The following is a 17,014-nucleotide window of genomic DNA, read 5'->3' as shown; positions in this document are numbered from 1 at the left end:
CTCTTCTCTTCTGCAGAGAATTTGTCAGATATGTGTGTTTGCATACTTCACATTGGTTTTAGGCAGTCTGTGTGGATCTTTGTAAGTGTGTGTGTACGCATGGAGGCATACATGTATCTTGCAGTTAGGCATTCACCCTGGAGAGTTTTTACGCTACGTCCTGTCCTCCCTCCATCTCTGTCACTATCTCCCTCTTTCCTCCATCCATACACTGATCTCATTCCTACGTTTCTCCTTTTCTACTCTCTTCACCCCCCTAAAATACTCTTCTGCAGTCCTTCCCTTTGTTTTTGCTCCTGTCACAACCATTCAGAGTTGGGACTCTGGTCAGACTGCTAGGAGCTTTGGAGAGGACATGTTACTGGGAATGGGGAGGCTGGACAGACCTGGCAATTCATCCAAAGAATTCTCTGCTCATCTCCTACTTTTGCTCCTGTCCCCATGGCACCATAGCAAACTACCCACATGTAGCCTGGTGTATTGCACGGTTGTCTGTTTTCATGAACTTGCTCTATTTTTTTTCCAAGAAATGTTTGCAGTGAGTTTTGTGTTTTCAGTAACCCATGAGACTCTCCATACAGATCTGGTTCTTTAATTTTTTTTAATTGCTCAGTAATTGTCTGAGTGCATTTTAATTCATTTTCATTACTGTCCTGATATTCTTAGTGGGTATTTCTCTTTAATTGCTACACGGTTTTGTAATTATATTAAATGTTTTGTATATCACTTATGTTTGTTTGATCCTCAGTTTAACGTATCTGATTATTACCAGATTTATATGTTGTGTACCTCTATTGCAGGTTGTGCATTCCTCACCTACTGCGCCCGAGAGTCGGCCATCAAAGCCCAGAACGCCCTCCATGAACAGAAAACACTGCCAGGGGTAAGTGTCTGTCTCTCTCTCTTTCTCTCTCTGTCTGTCTGCCTCTCTCCCTTCCTCTTCTCACTCTCTCTCTCTCTCTTTGCTCTCTGTGGTGGTCAGCCATGCCATCTGCACCCGGCTGCACACCAGCCGGCATTCTCCTTGTATAGTCCCAGAGATGAAAAACACTTTGGAAAGCAATTCAATCAATAGCTCAGCCTTTTTGAAGGCCTGGTTTTAACTTTTCCATGTGTCTGTTCTCTAGGGGATATTGCCAGCATTGATCAGACCCACTCTGCCTCATACTTTTGAAGCAATAGCATAGAATGACAGTTTTTCGGGGGCAAAGCTCTGGATTTGTGCAAAGTTGATGCCAACAGAAAATATGTCAGAGTTTAGGTTCATTAAGTTAATTTGATTAAGAGAAAATCACACTAGTGAACTTTAATTTGTGCTCATTGAAGTGGAATTCACCTTTTGGTGTTTATGCATTTGTATGTATGTAAACCACCTCTTCTATGCGGTGTGGTAGAGATGACTCCCTGTAGAGACAGCATGGCTCAACATGGTCAGACCAAGCACTGCAGCGGGGAGAAACATCAGTAAAGATTAACTCACCCATCACTCCTCACCCACAGCCCTCCCTCCAATGGAAAACTAAGAGCTTGAGAAAGCCAGCCCACATGTTTCAGATCAAACATGCAAATACAGCTACCACCAACTCCGAACATTTTTCTGGTGGCTTTCTTGAGAAACAAGTTGTTTCGTTTATCCTGCAAATTAGTCAAGCTGGAGGCTGGAGGACGTTGTTCTCCTCGTTTTCCTCTGTATTTGAATAATAAGATGGAAGACAGAGGGAGAGGAAAAAAGTTATTTCACATAATGCCAGAGGATGTGTTCCTGAGAGGTTAGAACTGTGTTCAGCAGCGTGTTTAAAAAAAAAAGGAAGATTTGATTGTTGTTCTGTTTTTTTTTTTTTTTGTCTCTGGTCTGGCTTTCTAGTAAGTTTCTCCCTCACATCTCATAGTCTTTAAAATAGCCCCTCCCACCACCCCACCAGCTTGGCATGGCATCCCCTTAAGGCTGACCTACCACTGGGATTAAATAGTTAATGTGGCTGAATGTATAAATGAGGGGCATGAGGGTGCAGACACTAACAAATCTGATACTTGCCCCCCCCCCCCCCCCCCCCCCCCCCTTTACTTAGTGTGTTCTGAGAGAAGAGCATATCTCCAAACCATCTGGGCCCTGACAGGTTTAACAATCATCTCAATTGAGTGCTATAAACGGCACGACTTTATGTTAACAGGAAAAAAATAACATTTCATGATTATACAGCCATGATACATAGAGTATGTAGAGACCGAGCAAACACAGCCTTGCATGTTGAATTTTTCACACAGTGACTCTGAAAGTTGCCGTGTATCACTCGAGAGAAATAAAACCCTTTTCTTGTACCTTTCAGTCCCACTTTAGCCCTCCTGCTGACTTTCCCTCTACCCCACCCGGTCCTGTCCACCCCACATCCTCCTGTCTCCCCTCTCTCCCACAGCTCCACTGCCGCCTCTCTTCCTGAGACAGAGTGTGTCATAGAAATGTAACAGGCAGACGTTGATGGGTGTCAGGCCTCACAGACGAGGTTGCTCTGCTGTTCCCTTCCCTTCAACTTCACTCACACACACAAACAAACACCAGTGGTCCAAGGAAACACAGGGAGCGTGTGCTGTAACACTGCAGCCACACATAGCACAAGCAGGAACAACATTAGCTTCGCACAATTTCTGTAGCATGGCGGTCTCTCCAAACATCTTATAGACCTGTTTTACATCCTGATGGAGCAACTCCTGAAGTGGAAGGATAATTTTCAGCAATATAACAAAGAAAATACACGCTGCATTTTGTGTGTTCGAGTGCCTCCCACTGCTTCCCCTGTCCTTCTCTTTCGATCCTCCCTGCTCCTAAATCTTTTGCGATTTGACCCCTGTTGCTTCTCTGCTTGATGGTAACTAGATGTGCCAGTTGTTTGTTTGCAGAATCCTGCTTGATATGCAGTTTGCCAGGGGCTATGGTGTAATTAATGTAAACTATGAATTCTCCAGAGATGAGTTATGAGTTATTAACGTCTGCGTTTTGTCATTAACCCCTGCGTTGCTGCTCTCTTGCATAGGGCTTTGACTGGCATGGCTGCTCATCCATATATGTTACTTTAAATTTTTGAATCTGAATTCCTGAAAATCCTGCTGGATTTTACGTGTTGCAAATTACTAGAACCACGTATGAAAATCGTAGCACCTAACAAGCAAGTCTGAGTGTCATGCAGGGCTCCTTGCTGAACACATGGACTCCAGCATGCACATGCTCATTACCACACACACAGAAACACACTTGAATTTTATGAGATGGAGTGTTAGTATTTTTGAGTAAGTCTCCAGCTGGAGGTTCACGCCCTGGGTTTTCTGTAGTGTCCTTGGGAGAAGCATTGAATCCAGGACTTCTACCTTGCCTTTCCTGTTTCAGGCGGACAAGACAAAATTACTTTAAAATCAAAACCCTTTAGACTTCAGTCCTGGTTGATTTGGCATCATCTGTGTTTACCAGTGGAAATGGCAGGCATGTTTTAGAGGCTTGAAATGACAGTTGTATTGGCCCCTGGGGCAGCAGACGTGTTGCTTTGTCAGATATACAAAGGAAGACAAACAGCTTGTGCATCTGCTTTGTACAAACCGATAAACTTTGGTTTGCAAAAAAAACATGTTTTAATGTACTGAAGAACACAGTCAACTGTGTAATCTGTTGTTCTTGTACTGAACCAATGATCAAGTGTTGTTGGCCTTTGACTTCTGCATGACTTCCAGTACGTGTATTGATCGTTTCCTTTGGTTTGCTCCTGTGTGCATGTGCACTTTGACTCTACCAAAACAATGAAAACTACTACGTGCTGTAGAGAGGCAACTATAAAATGCTAATGCAAAATTAAATTGTTGTCAAAAATGTGTTTTGATAAATATAATTTTTAGGACTATAACTTTAATCCTGAAGATACTTTAACTACAGATATTTGTTATTCATACTGCATGTCTGCACAAACTCAGATGCTAGCATAAAGGCACTACACACACAACCTAGTGTCCTCTTATTATTAGAAAGAAGCGCCTGTGTTCTTGGATGTTATTATCCACATCCCCATGTTACACATTAGCTGCTGAAAGGAACAGTATGGCCTAATGGAAGTGTACTGGACTGGAATATAGATTCCTGTGGTGAAGTGTGATGGGAACCTTGGGGACACAAGTGCCTGACATAAGTTTGGCCACTGAATAGGAGAAGCTGACAGTTTACCAGGTGTGCATTGCTTGGCTCTATTAGCCGTGTGTGTCAGTGCCTGTGTGGTAAGCTGGCTTTGCATTGCAGCCAGCACTATGTACATACAGATAGCAGTGTATGAAGGTGGGAAGAAAAACATGTGCACATGGCAGCTTGCCGTGATCACACACCGCCTACGACACTGAGGCTTGAATATATTATTTGTGTGCTGTTTTGTGCTTGTTTGCTGCTGATGGAAATGCACTACTTTGTATATTACATAACCACGGGTGATTTTGTGTATGTGAATATGCTTGCGTGTGTTAACTTTAAAAACTGAGTATCATTATTTATTTTTTTTCCCGCTCATCAAGTAAAGTTTTAGCTGATGACCTAAAAAGTACTAAAAAGTATTACTGATGATCCCTTTATTGAATATTTCTTTAAAAAAAAAAAAACATGCAACAGAAACAGACAGACAGTGAAGGCCCATAGTGGTTGTTTCTGCAGCAGTTGGTGTGAGTGCAGCTCTCTACACAAGTCCGCAGGAGATTTACTCTACCCAGCTCAGCATCATGACAAAATCCTGCATCCTTCACACTATCCACCCACCCATTCCCCTCCCTCAATCCCCATCCGCCCTCTCTCTCTCTCTCTCCCTCTCTCCCTCCTCAAACTCTCTGTCCTCTCACTGCCACTCCTCAAATCCAGCAGATCCAAGAAATAATCTCAGTGACTGCAGCAAGTCTATTTGCTGTAGCACAGAAAAACATGCCACCCTCCCCTCTTTGTCATGCTAGCATTGTGTACAACAGTGATTGTCTTGGTGGAAACGTGTTTGCTGCATGCATTTACTTCTAGTATTAATACAGCTCGACCTGGGGGGAGTGCAAGAGGCTGGCAGTGATTCAGGAGGCAGGTTTATGGAAATAGCACCCGCATTAAAAACCCAATGAGAGCAGGGAGAAGATTATGCTCCGGCACACACATGTGGGCTCCTGCAATGTCAACACTCTAAGTAGATCCCCTCCCTCTCAATTGCCTCCGTCTCCCTCTGTCTCCATTTCTGTCTCTCTCGCTCTCTCACTCTCGCGCTGTGCCCTTTGCTGCACACATACCTGCACTGTTGGTCTGCTGTACACGAGTGCACATCCGTGCTTGTGTTTGTTTGTTTGCATGCGTGTGAGTGCATGAGTTTGCGTGGATTTGTATGTGTAATTGTGTGTATGTGTCAGTGCTCAGTTCAGCCATAATAAGATGCATGAGGAGCGAGGAGCAGAGCCTGGCTGTGTTGTGGAGAGTGGCCGACCTTGTGCTGTGGAAATGAGGCTGACGTTCCACAGAGCCGTTCCTCGGCACGACATAAACCGCCCAACCTTCCTCCGTTGGGCTTTGTGCACACTCATGAACACAGACAAAAAAAAAAAACCATACACCTATACGTCTCTGTGTGTGCGCGTGCTTACCCACCTGTTTATCAACTACGGCCAAGCTTTCTTGTGTGCTGGGCTAGCTGCCGCAAAAGCTGAATAATTCAGTGCTACACTCTGTGAAGGTTGGAGGTGTATGAGTGTAGTGTACTGTATGATAGTGTGTGTGTGTGTGTGTGTGTGTGTGTGTGTACTGTATGTGTCTGTGTTGTGGGGGCGGGAGTGGAGCGGACCGGTCAGCATGAAGCCAATCGGTCCTGGCAGGATTGGAGGCCTTGTAGTCAGGGAGAGGGGACTCGTTAGACTTTAGCCTTTGGGTAACACGAGTGTGTGTATTTTCAGGAAGAAGATCATTGTGGAGTGGAAGTTGAAACAGGCATGGTCAAGGTCTTCTTTTTTTTTTTTAAGTTCTTTTTCAGCTCTATGAATTAAACAGGGGTATGTGTGGTGAATTTAATATTTGAGTTTAAAGTAAAATGCTGTTGCATCTTTGCTGCCCAAGTTCTACTTTGTTTTTCATTTTTTATATTAGCCTTGGGCATGTATGTAATTTGTGAACTCAGATGTTTTATTTGGGTTTCACTCTTATAAGATCTCTGTGTCTCTGTGATGAACAAACACATATCTAAGGACCCAGATGTCTGTTAAAACATTTCAACACCATCCGTGGTGGGAATTTTCTCTTATGGAAAAATACCACCGGCTGACCTCAGCACTACAGCAAGTTCAGTGGCTGCAGCTGATCTCAGAGGCTACATAAGTTTGCCTCTGATGTCTTATGTTTTATAACCTTTGTTGATACACCGAGATGAGAATAAAGAGGGCTTTGTAGATACTGGAGCTCTAATGGTCTTATGTCTATAACCTGGCCTGCCTCTGAACTTATCACACTGATGAATAGAAGGACCAGGTGATATCATAAAAAATCTGGAGGTAGGGAGCTGTTATGAGTAGACTTTTTTTTTTTGTACTTATTATAGGTTGCTACAGGTATTACTACAGTGCCAGCAACAGTATGTAAGCACAGCAAAACCAGTTTTCTTTTGTGTATGGTTATGTGTGTATATGTGCGTGTGTATGTGTGCTGTAAAGGCATATGGGTGTAATGTACACACAATAAAGAAATGTCGTAGTGCTCCTAAGGGAACTGAATCTCCACACCCTCGGAACATGCACTAATGCTCTCTTTCTCACACACACACACACACATATATGAATATACACACCTCTGAAGCACAGGGGCTAGAAATAGACTAAAACACACAAGGTAAACTGTTGGAGCCACCACAATGTTGCTTGTTTTCCACCTTCTGTCTCTCTCTGTCTCGCTGTTGCTCCCCTGGTACCCCTCTAAAACACGTGCACACACACACACACACACGCCTCTCCTTTGTTCGGTTCGTTTTTCTGTGTGGTAGATTAGCCATATATTTAGAGAAACCTTCTTCTCCCCAGGGGATTGGCTTCCGAGGGTATTTGGAAAAAAGAGCAGGATCTGCACTCTGCACCTGCCTTTGGAGAATAAACAACATCCACCGAAACACTGAAAATGCGTTTCATCATGAAATTCATTTTGTTTCATACAGTGTATACTACATTCACATGCCGTGGTCTCTCTTTAGTAGCTATAAGGAGTGCTGCCGAAAACTATAACAATCAAATATTTGTTGCATTTAAAGCGTAAACCATATTTGTTGTTTGTATGAAAATGATGCAATATTGTAAATGTGATATATTGGTAGACTGCCAAACAATACAAATTAGTTTTTATATTTTTTTATATTAAAAAAACATAACAAAAATTGCAGTAAAATACCCTCTATAATTATAATAGAAGCAAAGTCCACCAAAAATTCAAAAGTTCAAAGAGCATGCTTTGAGTTATAAATGACCGTAGTTTGATCCCATCTGTGACACTAGCACTGATGACATTACAATGCTGCTCTTCCTCTCGCTGTTCAGGGTATCTCGCTAACCGTCTCTTGGCAGGAGACATTGCTTGAAATACCAAAATAATCCGCTGCACACCCTGCCCATTAAGCCACTTCACAGTGAGAAGTGTGCTATTTTTTTTTCCTGAGGTACAGGTTAGCAAAAAAGCTGAATTATTAATGTTTTTGATATTTTTAGCCTGTTTAACCTATTTCTGGTTGTGGCTGGAGACTGCTCGCCCGCCTGTCTGTGAGATTCAATCATGTGACACGGCTGTGATCTGGGTTATAGAGCTGGGTTTTGTGTGTAATGGGGGGAACTGTGTAAGTGTGTAGGTAGGTTTGTTTTTTTGGCTTTGATCGTCACTGCCTGCATACCAGAATAACTTGTGCTGGTCTGGTTCATTTTGATGCTGCGCAGTTCAGATGATCTAATGTCAGTTTGGCACTGTGAAGCATCACCTGTACTACTGGGGACCCGAACCAGATGAGTCTGGTTTTATTCCAGCCCGGCGGGCATGGCTGCGCAGGGCTGTGAAAGAGGTAAGGCCCAGATACCGACTGACAATCTATCTGCGGGTCCCTGTACAGACTTGTACAGGTGTGCCACTGCCTGCAGACACAAAGAGGAACAGTGGGAGTGAGTGGTGGGGTGCGCACATGGATGATAAACTGTGGCCCTGAATATGGGGTGTGTAAGTGTCTCCGTGTGAGTGTGTGTCCTTGTGTGTATGTTGAAAGAGAGAGTAGAAAAGATTAGCTTACAAAAACTGGATATCCAAATAGACAAGACGACACGTTTAGGAGTCACAAGCAAGTGTTGCTGAGAACATGTCACTTTACTCAGTAATGAAGGACACACTTAAAACGTGTCACCCAGTGTGGGTAATCGGAGCTGACATCTCACTGGGTGGACCTTGTGCCGTTGGGGGGAGAGAGAGGGGCATGAGTAAGGATTGTGTGAGAGATTAGAGGAGGATGAAGTGACAGAATAGTTGAAATATTGAGAAAAGAGGAAGGGAGGGAGAGGGAGGCACAGGGTCATGTTGACAGCTTGAAGTCATACCTTCACAACTATTCCCTTGTCTCTGTGTGTAAGAGTGTGTGTGTGTGTGTGTGTATATTCTGTCCATATACACACAGCATGTGCTTTATATCTGCGCTGGACCGAAATGGCACACTTGTGTGGTGGAACCAGAGGGAGCTCATTTGTAAGGCAGATCTACCCGTGCTTTGGTGTAGTGTCCACAGAGAGGGTAAGGGGGCTGCACAGCATGACAGCCAGCATTTGTCAGCAAAAATCAGGACTAATGAAATACAGTACACATGGCTGGAGGGCAAGGAGAGGAGTGTGACTGACAGGAGGCATGAGCGGAAACAGCCTATGGCAGCTCTCCATCATGGCTACCAACGTATCAGCCAGGCATACTGATTTGTTTTAAGCCCCAGCACCCTTCCCATCCCAGATAAGGGCAGCAGCATGAGGCATTGGGTAGAGGTGAGGAACGATGTGTGTGAGGGTCCCTGGGGGTAATGACATGAAATACATGTGTATGGGGAGTGCTAGTGATGGGCCTGCTCATGTGGAAGTGGGTATTTGCATTGCAGAGGAGGGCTGACAGTAGAGCTGGCTCAGAGAGCCAGTGTCAGGGTGATAGCTAGCGGTGAAATCTTCTGTCGTCTGCCCTGCAGACGCTGCATATAGCTGAGCTAGCGCCAGCAAGATCAAACATGTTGGCACATCAACGCTTCTTTGTGTTTGGATTCTTTTTCAAAGTTTTTCATTTTCATCATAGGTAGATTTTACCTTATATTTCATTTCAGTGTTTCTGTTTTGTCCACCATAGCAGCCTTAAAGCCATTCATATAGGAAATTACAATCAGCTGGATGGCTGCAGAATATATAGAAGTATACACAGATCGGCCACAATGTGACAGGTGAAGTGAATAACATTGATTATCTTGTTACAATGGCACCTGTCAGGGAGTGGGCTATATAAGGCTGTAAATGAACAGTCCTTTCAGTCCTTTCAGTCCTTTGAAGCTGATGTGTTGGAGGCAGGAAAAATGGGCAAGTGCATGGATCTGAACGACTTTGACAAGGGCCAGATTGTGATGTCTTGTTTTTCTGGTATGCGGTGGCTAGTACGTACCAAAAGTGGTCCAAGGAATGACAACGGGTGAACTGACAAAAGGTTCATGGGCGCCCAAGATGAATGAATTATGTTTTCTTTTATATCATGTGGAAAGGGGAGGTGCATCAAAGAGTTCAGGGTGTTAACTTTGCCTAAAATTCCCCAGATGTCAGTCCGAATGAGCATCTGTGGGACGTGCTGGAAAAAACAAGTCAGATCCACCCCCACCTCGCATCTCACAGGACATAAAGTATGTGCTGCTAATGTCTTGGTTTCAGATACCAGAGGACACCCTCAGAGGTCTTGTTGAGTCCACGCCTCGACGAGTGAGAGCTGTTTTGGCAGCACAAGGGGGACCTACACAATATTAGGCAGGTGGTTTTAATGTTGTGGCGGATCGTTGTAAATTTTATAGTTATTGCCAACAGCTATAGTCTGTGGCCTCTAAACTATTTCAGTCCCAGCTGCAATAAGAGGCAGCTTTTAATAATTCAAAGTAAAACAGTATACTGGATGTCTTCCAGGCAGCAAGCTCACATTTAGGTGAAACAATAAATTCCCCTCTACCCCTCACTCACACCACAACCCCAAAACCATGGTGGGGCTGTATCCTATACCTGCGAAGGGCTTGTGGGACATGCACATTCCTGGGTTCTGTGGTCGTTTGCAGCAGAGTTTTTTGGCACCGAGCATAGCTCTCCATTTATGTGTGTTTATATGTCCTTGTACGAGTGAGAGTGTACATGAGAGAGAGTGAGTATGCAGTGGACAGAGGCTGCATGGTCATTCACTCTTGTCAGGCCTTGTGGCTCCCTACATAGCTGTGGCACACATACATACAAACGTGTGGCCCTCTTTGGAGGATGCAATTTAGAGTCACGCTGCTCTGCAGGGTTTGCCAGTGTGCATCCTTTAATGTGCTTTCGGGAAGTTCTCAGACTGGAGGTGATTCTGTGAAGTCAGCTTGGAGTTGGAAGAGAGAAAATGGAAAAGAGGGAGAAAAAGATGAAGATATGTGGATTAGAGAGAGAAGGAGACAGGAGAAGGAGTAGAGATGGGTCGAAATGAAGACAGGGGGACTGAAATGGAATGAGAAGTAAGAGGAAAGATATTTGAATCACTGAGTTGTGAAGATTAAGAAATGAGATGGAGGGAGTGAGATAGAGGGAAATGGAGAGTGGGAGGTACTGATGGAGGGCCTCGCTGCCTGATCAGGACTGGTGGTTTTAACCTGCACTGTGTGAAATAGGAAAAAAAGCAGCACAGCTGTGGTCCTTCTTTTGCTGAATCCCATGATGAAGTCCAAAGGCATCCCAAAGGCAATCATTAGGTTAACAGTGTGGCGCTCACTCACTGACAATGCACCGCCTCCCAGATTTTCTTATTAGAATATATGGATTTGTTGAAAGAAAAAAAAAGAATTTAAAAAAAAAAGAGAAAAGAAGGCAGGAGAATCAGAATGAACAAAATACTTAAGAACCAAAGCAATCATTCAGCTTTGATCCCTCACATCCCCAGGATAATCTATGTTTTTTATATGGAACCAGAGTCCATTGTTTCCTCTGTTCTGTCAATATATTAATATGTGGTATTGACGGGGCCCATAAAACATCTTTCAGCAATTCTCTCAATAAAGCTCAGGACCAAAGCACTTATTCCTCTATTCCTCTGCCTCTGTTTTTTTTTTTTTTCCTTGGGAACTAAATTTATGTATTTACTCACCAAGTAACTGTGGTAACTTGGACAACTGTGTATATTGGACTACAATATACCATAGTGTAATGGGTATATAAAACAAACCATTTTATTGTTCTTTTGTCAGTGTATCCCCTGCACTGGCTGCTGAAGAGTAATCTTTGATAAAATGTTGAGTGATTTGAATTAAGACAAAAATGTGCAATTTTATACTTGCTTCTACAGGACGGATAGATCATAGTCTACAGCAGACTGTTATCCACCCACTGATAATTGGAAATAATTAAAAAATGATAGCTTTTCATACCATTTCTTGTCTTTGCTCTAAAAAAAAAGCTCAGTTTGAATATAAATGACAATACTATATCTGTGGTGATATTTCACCTGGAATTTTTTGCGGAGAATGGTCTTGAACTTGCCTTGATGTCATTTCATTTCAAGCTCCTGGAAAAATGCAATACTCTGCTTTTGTTTTATGACATTTGGTATATGAAGTGTCTCTCTAAATCTGGCTGTATGTTTTAATAGCTATAGAAGATGACACGTGAATATGAGTGCATGAATATGTTCTCTGACAGACATGCATAAGGATGCACATGTGTCTGTTAGTGTTTCTATGAGGTATACTAAAGCTGTCTCTCATCATCATCATCACACAACATCAGTAATGGGGCTCAGGAAAATGATTGCCTTGGCAGCGTGGGCCGCCACACTGCTTAAATGAGTGTACACGCACAGAGGCACACACACATAAATATAGACTGAAGCAAAGATGTGCACAGGCACAATCCATTAGGCGCTGGGGCAGAGGACGAGACAGCACATTTATTTACAGAGTTTATTTTGCCTGTTTTTCTTGATTCATTATTTATGAATCTATCAATCTGTAGGACTCTGCAGCAGCATATAGTTTGGCTTCTTTCCTGCCTATTTTCCCATCTGCCAGTTTCTATGTGTCTGTCTGGCCTTACAAGGCCTCTTCTTTGCCCATCAAAATATGTCTGCTATGCAAACTGTCTCTCCCTCCTTTTCTCACGCTCTTTCTCTTTTATTCTGCCTCTCATCTCTTTCTAGCATACATCTTTGTCATCAGGCTTGTTCCTCTTATTCTTTGATCTTTTATTCTGTCTCTAAAACATTTTAAATTATGATGATGACTTGCAAATTTATCTCAGATTAATTTGATGGGTTCAGCTTGTACCCATGGGTGTGCTTTTACTGCAGTGTTATTAATATATTCCTGAAAGACTACTCTCCAATGCCCCTCTTTCAAGATTGGGAAAGGACAGAGCATGGTGTCCAACCCACTTCTTCATCCACACTAGCTACTAACCACTACTTTCTCCCCAGTAGCCGAATATCTCCTCTTTAGTCTTCTCTTGCTCTACCAGTTGACAGGACTAAAGGTACTATCGGGAGTTTTGACCACTAGTGGTGCTCTAAATCAAATGTTGGATGAGTGGTCTCTTTGGTATTTGTTTCACATGTTCTAACGTGATGTCTGTATGAAAATGGGAGTCACGTGGTCCATATTTTTGGTCCATGGGTTGATAATGTCTTATTAGTGTGCCAGTAAAAGGGGAGAAGATGCTAACAATGAAGATATCAGAAAGTATGAAAGGCTTTGCAAATGCTTTAGGAAATGCATTCTGTGTATTTGTCAGGCCTTAAGGATGCACAGTCTGTTTTGGTGAAAAATGCTGTATATAAAGAAAACCATAATTGTGAACATTTAAAGCCCTATAGGGGACGGTTGTCTAACTTGGATGAATGGGAAGTCATCAGTGGGGCAGTGAAAGTCTGTCATGTCCTCTGACACATCTAAAAGCACTTAGGCTGTGTCTGCTGGATGACCAGGATCTGATAATGCCAGATTTATTGTAGTGTCCGTACGTAGTGAGAGCCCCGTGGGTATAGGCTGTCCAGCTTTAGTTACACTGCCAGTGTATATTTCAGGTTGTGGCAAAGAAGAGAGAATAAAAGCCTTTTCTTTCTCTTTCTCTCTCTTCCAGTCTCTCTTTAACTCTTTCTCTCTCGCACTTTCTTTCTCTGTCTACACTGCTATCTCTTGCAGCCCAGTCACCTTTATTGAAGATGTTTGATAGTGGTCTGGCTATAGCTTACAGAAATAGGACATACAGTAATAAAGGTAGAAGAGATGGCAGGTTATCTAAGGATCAGCATGGAGCGCAGCTAAAGAGAAAATAAGAAATTACAAATATCAAAAAAATGTCTGCCCACCTCAGCCCTACCCTATCAAAACACAGCATCACTGAGCTGTAAATCCTGGCTTATTTTTTTTTGGGTGCAAACCACATAGGCAGAAAGATCTATTCCCTTTTGCAATAAAACAAGAACAGTGACATAATGCCTGGGTTAATGTGTGAATGGAGCTATCACGGCAGTGTGTGTGTTTGATAGCAGGATCTGGGTCTGTTGGTCAGACATACTGATATCTTGCCATGTCAGATATGTCTCTATAGGTGTAGTGTATGCTGGCAGAGCAGCAAGGTGGAAATAACATAGCTGTTACAAAACTAGAGCTAAAAAGCATCTGGAAGCAAAGGGACAACTGCAGAACAACACACCTAGTAACATATTTGTTTTTTTTAATTTTTCTTTTTTTTTTTTTTGAGTGGCAGCACACAGAGCTTGTAAGACAAATCCTTTCTAATAGGAAGCCTCTAGGGCTGCAGAGGAGCGTGGTCGATACAGAGAAGACACACAGGGCTTTGAAGATGGCCTATCTCTCTGCCTCCATACAAATGAAAAGGCAAGAGAGGGGCCCACAGGGACGGAGCCAGGCTAAGTTTCTATTAACGCTCTCTACATAACACCTAAGATGTCCCTGTGTTTGATGTGACAGTGTCCAGATTAACTCACATTAGGGAGAACAACAAAGCCCTGGGTGCTGCATCCTCTCTTATTGCCTGGAAGGCAGGAAGAGACAGGATGTTTTTCAGACTGACTCAGAAACAAGGGTGTTCAAAAAACACAAAATCAGACATCTTAATAGAAATACGTTTATAGCTTGCATGTGTGCCACATGTTGTCAAAACATTTTAGTAGTCACAGATGTAATGCCCCTGAATCTATTTCCTCTCACTTTTTAAAAATGAATACTGTGTGAATAAAACAAGATATTGTATTGTGGCTGCAGTCTTACTCACAAAAGCCCATAGTGAATGATGAACACAATAATCATCACCAAAGGCATAAACTGTTCCTGAGATTTAAAACAACACAGACATTTAAATGCGCCTCCCCCCTCCGGTGGTTTCAAATTGTGCATTTTTCTGCAAGAAGCTGAAATTATTCACCATTCAGTCACCATTCGGAGCTATCACGCTGTTGTGAAACAAAGTAAAGGCTACTTGTGTGTTTGACACAGCAAATGTCAGTGTTTGGTTTGATTTCTTCTCACAGAGAAGTGGATGTGATCTCTTAATGCCACCGTGTGAATTGCAAACAGAATGAACAAAATGGATATGCTTGTGCTTTTTAAGTGTGTGTTGTTTGGTTGCTAGCATCCTCAGTGATGGGTGGACAGAGGTTAATAGAAGGTTTTGTGTGTGTGTGTGTGCTTGTTGTGGTGATGTGCTGTTACATATTAGAGACAAAAAAAACATTCAGGTGATCTTAAAAAAATACTCAGGCTCTTTAGCTTATTCTTGAACTCACATTCATGTCAATCACATTCTTGGTCTTTAAGAGTGATTTTGATTCAACTGAAAGAAATCTGTTTGCATTGCCATTCATTCTGTGTCACTATGAGTTTTGTATTTTTACATTGATGTTGCATTACTTGCTGTGGGTTATGCAAGGATTTATGAGTATGCCTAGTAATTAGGGCAGGATGATAATTTAGTAGTATATTTACTGACATGAAGTGGAATTCCGTTGTAGAAATATTGCAGTAACATTTTATAATTTACAAATGTTTTACTTTGTTCAGAAAATAATTTCAAATTGTGATCAAAATTCACAAAATTATCGAACAGTGGTACAACTGAGCAGTTGATTGTACAGTTTTATCATATGGCATCCATTGATGTTATCTTGGTGTGTGTGTGTGTGTGTGTGTGTGTATAACAAATCTTAATGACATTGTTAAAATTACATTTAACTGTGTAGTTCAGTCCTTTGATTTGACATTGACACTTAAGTACATAGTGAGGATTGAAGCAGAGGCATTATAGTAAACAAATCTTTATAATGTGTACTTGGGTTTTTGCGTCCTTGTGTATGTGTGCTTATGCAAATATACTTTGTGCACAAGTGTTTGTTTAGATCTGTCGTAAAGCAACATTCAACCCTGTGTGATACCTGTCTCTAGGGCTTTTGTGTGTCCGTTGTGTGTCTCTGAGCCTGGAGCGTTAAACCTTATGGCTCTTCAGCCCTCTGATTGAGAACCATAGGTCAGACTAAATCAAATTAACACAGTTGCCTCAAATGAAACATTTTTGTTTGACTGTTGATCACACTGGTTGTGATATTTGGGATTGCCATAGGTTACAGGATGAAGGCAGTTTTACTCTCCCGTTGAGAAATTGTGGAAATGGCTTTTCCCCTTGAGCCAAAATGGGCTCTGAAGCATTGCCTCTTCCCTTTGATGTTGACTATAAATATGAATGGACTGGGGCCTGTGGTTATTATTGTATAGAAATCTTTTTTGGGAGATATTTGTGGATGTTTATGAAGAGCAACACTGACAGCAGGGGAACACTGAATATCAGGAGATTTAAGTACATAGAATCATAGGCTTCAGTTTACTTAAATATCATTGTAATCTATTTTAGCTATTTATCTAATAGCTACAAAGCTATTCGAAAATTAGTTATACCATCTGGCATCATATTCTCCCTGTTCCTCTCAAAATATTGTGAGATAACTGTATCCTACAAAACCAGGGTACGGTTTTGGGAATGTGAGTACTGTTCAGAATAAGGAGAAATGATAAGAGATATGGCTGTCTTAATACTGCAGATCTGTGTTGAAGTAAAGCATTGCATCTTGAGCTTTCACCAGCCCACACGCTCCCACGTCAAGCCCATATATTTAGCAGGGGGAAAAGCTTTTTTCTTCTGCATGCGCTGTGGTGCGAGAGGTGCACGGGGGTTCTGAAATGTTTGTCTTTGTTCTCCTGGCAGAGTTTTCTGTGTGTGGGCGTTCACAGTTTCTAGGAGCACCTCGGGAATGCATTTCAACAGATGGAGGTTTTAACTGGAGTGCTGGCTTCCAAAATCAGGGCTATATGCTTTTGTAGCTTGCTATTTTAATTTGTTTGTTTGCTTGTTTGTTTGTTTGCTTATGTGTTGTTTTCCAGCAGGATAATCAGAGGGTGTGCAGACGATGGTGGAGTTGCAATTATGTTGTCATGCAGCTATAGGTTTAAGCTGCTAATCAAATGTCTGTGGCATCTGACACTGCTTTATGCTTGCTGCTGTTTTTTATGTCTATAAAGCTATTTTTAGTGGCTTAAAATATGAAAAACAGTGAATCCTACCTACCAGTGTGACGTTACATTGGAGGATCCATTGCAACAACAAAGTACTGAACTCTGCTGCTTGTGGTGCTGTCCCTGGTGCTGAAATGGCCGCTGGCATAGGCACCATTTCTTCTAGATGTGAACTTGTCAGTTTCTCTTCAGTGTGAATT

The 17,014-nt window shown here is 42.3% G+C and overlaps 1 protein-coding gene across 36 annotated transcripts in view; it reads left to right on the top strand.

The window, feature by feature from the left end:
- celf5a (cugbp, Elav-like family member 5a) overlaps positions 1–17,014 on the top strand; it is a 171,067-nt gene that overhangs the window by 14,349 nt on the left and 139,704 nt on the right. For all 36 annotated transcript variants that reach the window (XM_041039849.1, XM_041039834.1, XM_041039857.1 and 33 more), the window contains exon 2: positions 801–883. In XM_041039849.1, coding sequence (XP_040895783.1) covers positions 801–883 — 83 coding nt within the window. The remainder of the gene's footprint in view (positions 1–800; positions 884–17,014) is intronic.

Source organism: Toxotes jaculatrix, chromosome 6, assembly GCF_017976425.1.
Source record: "Toxotes jaculatrix isolate fToxJac2 chromosome 6, fToxJac2.pri, whole genome shotgun sequence".
Classification (NCBI taxonomy): Eukaryota; Metazoa; Chordata; class Actinopteri; family Toxotidae; genus Toxotes; species Toxotes jaculatrix.
Note: the sequence above shows the minus strand (reverse complement) of the source record. Positions and strands in the feature narration are given on the sequence as shown.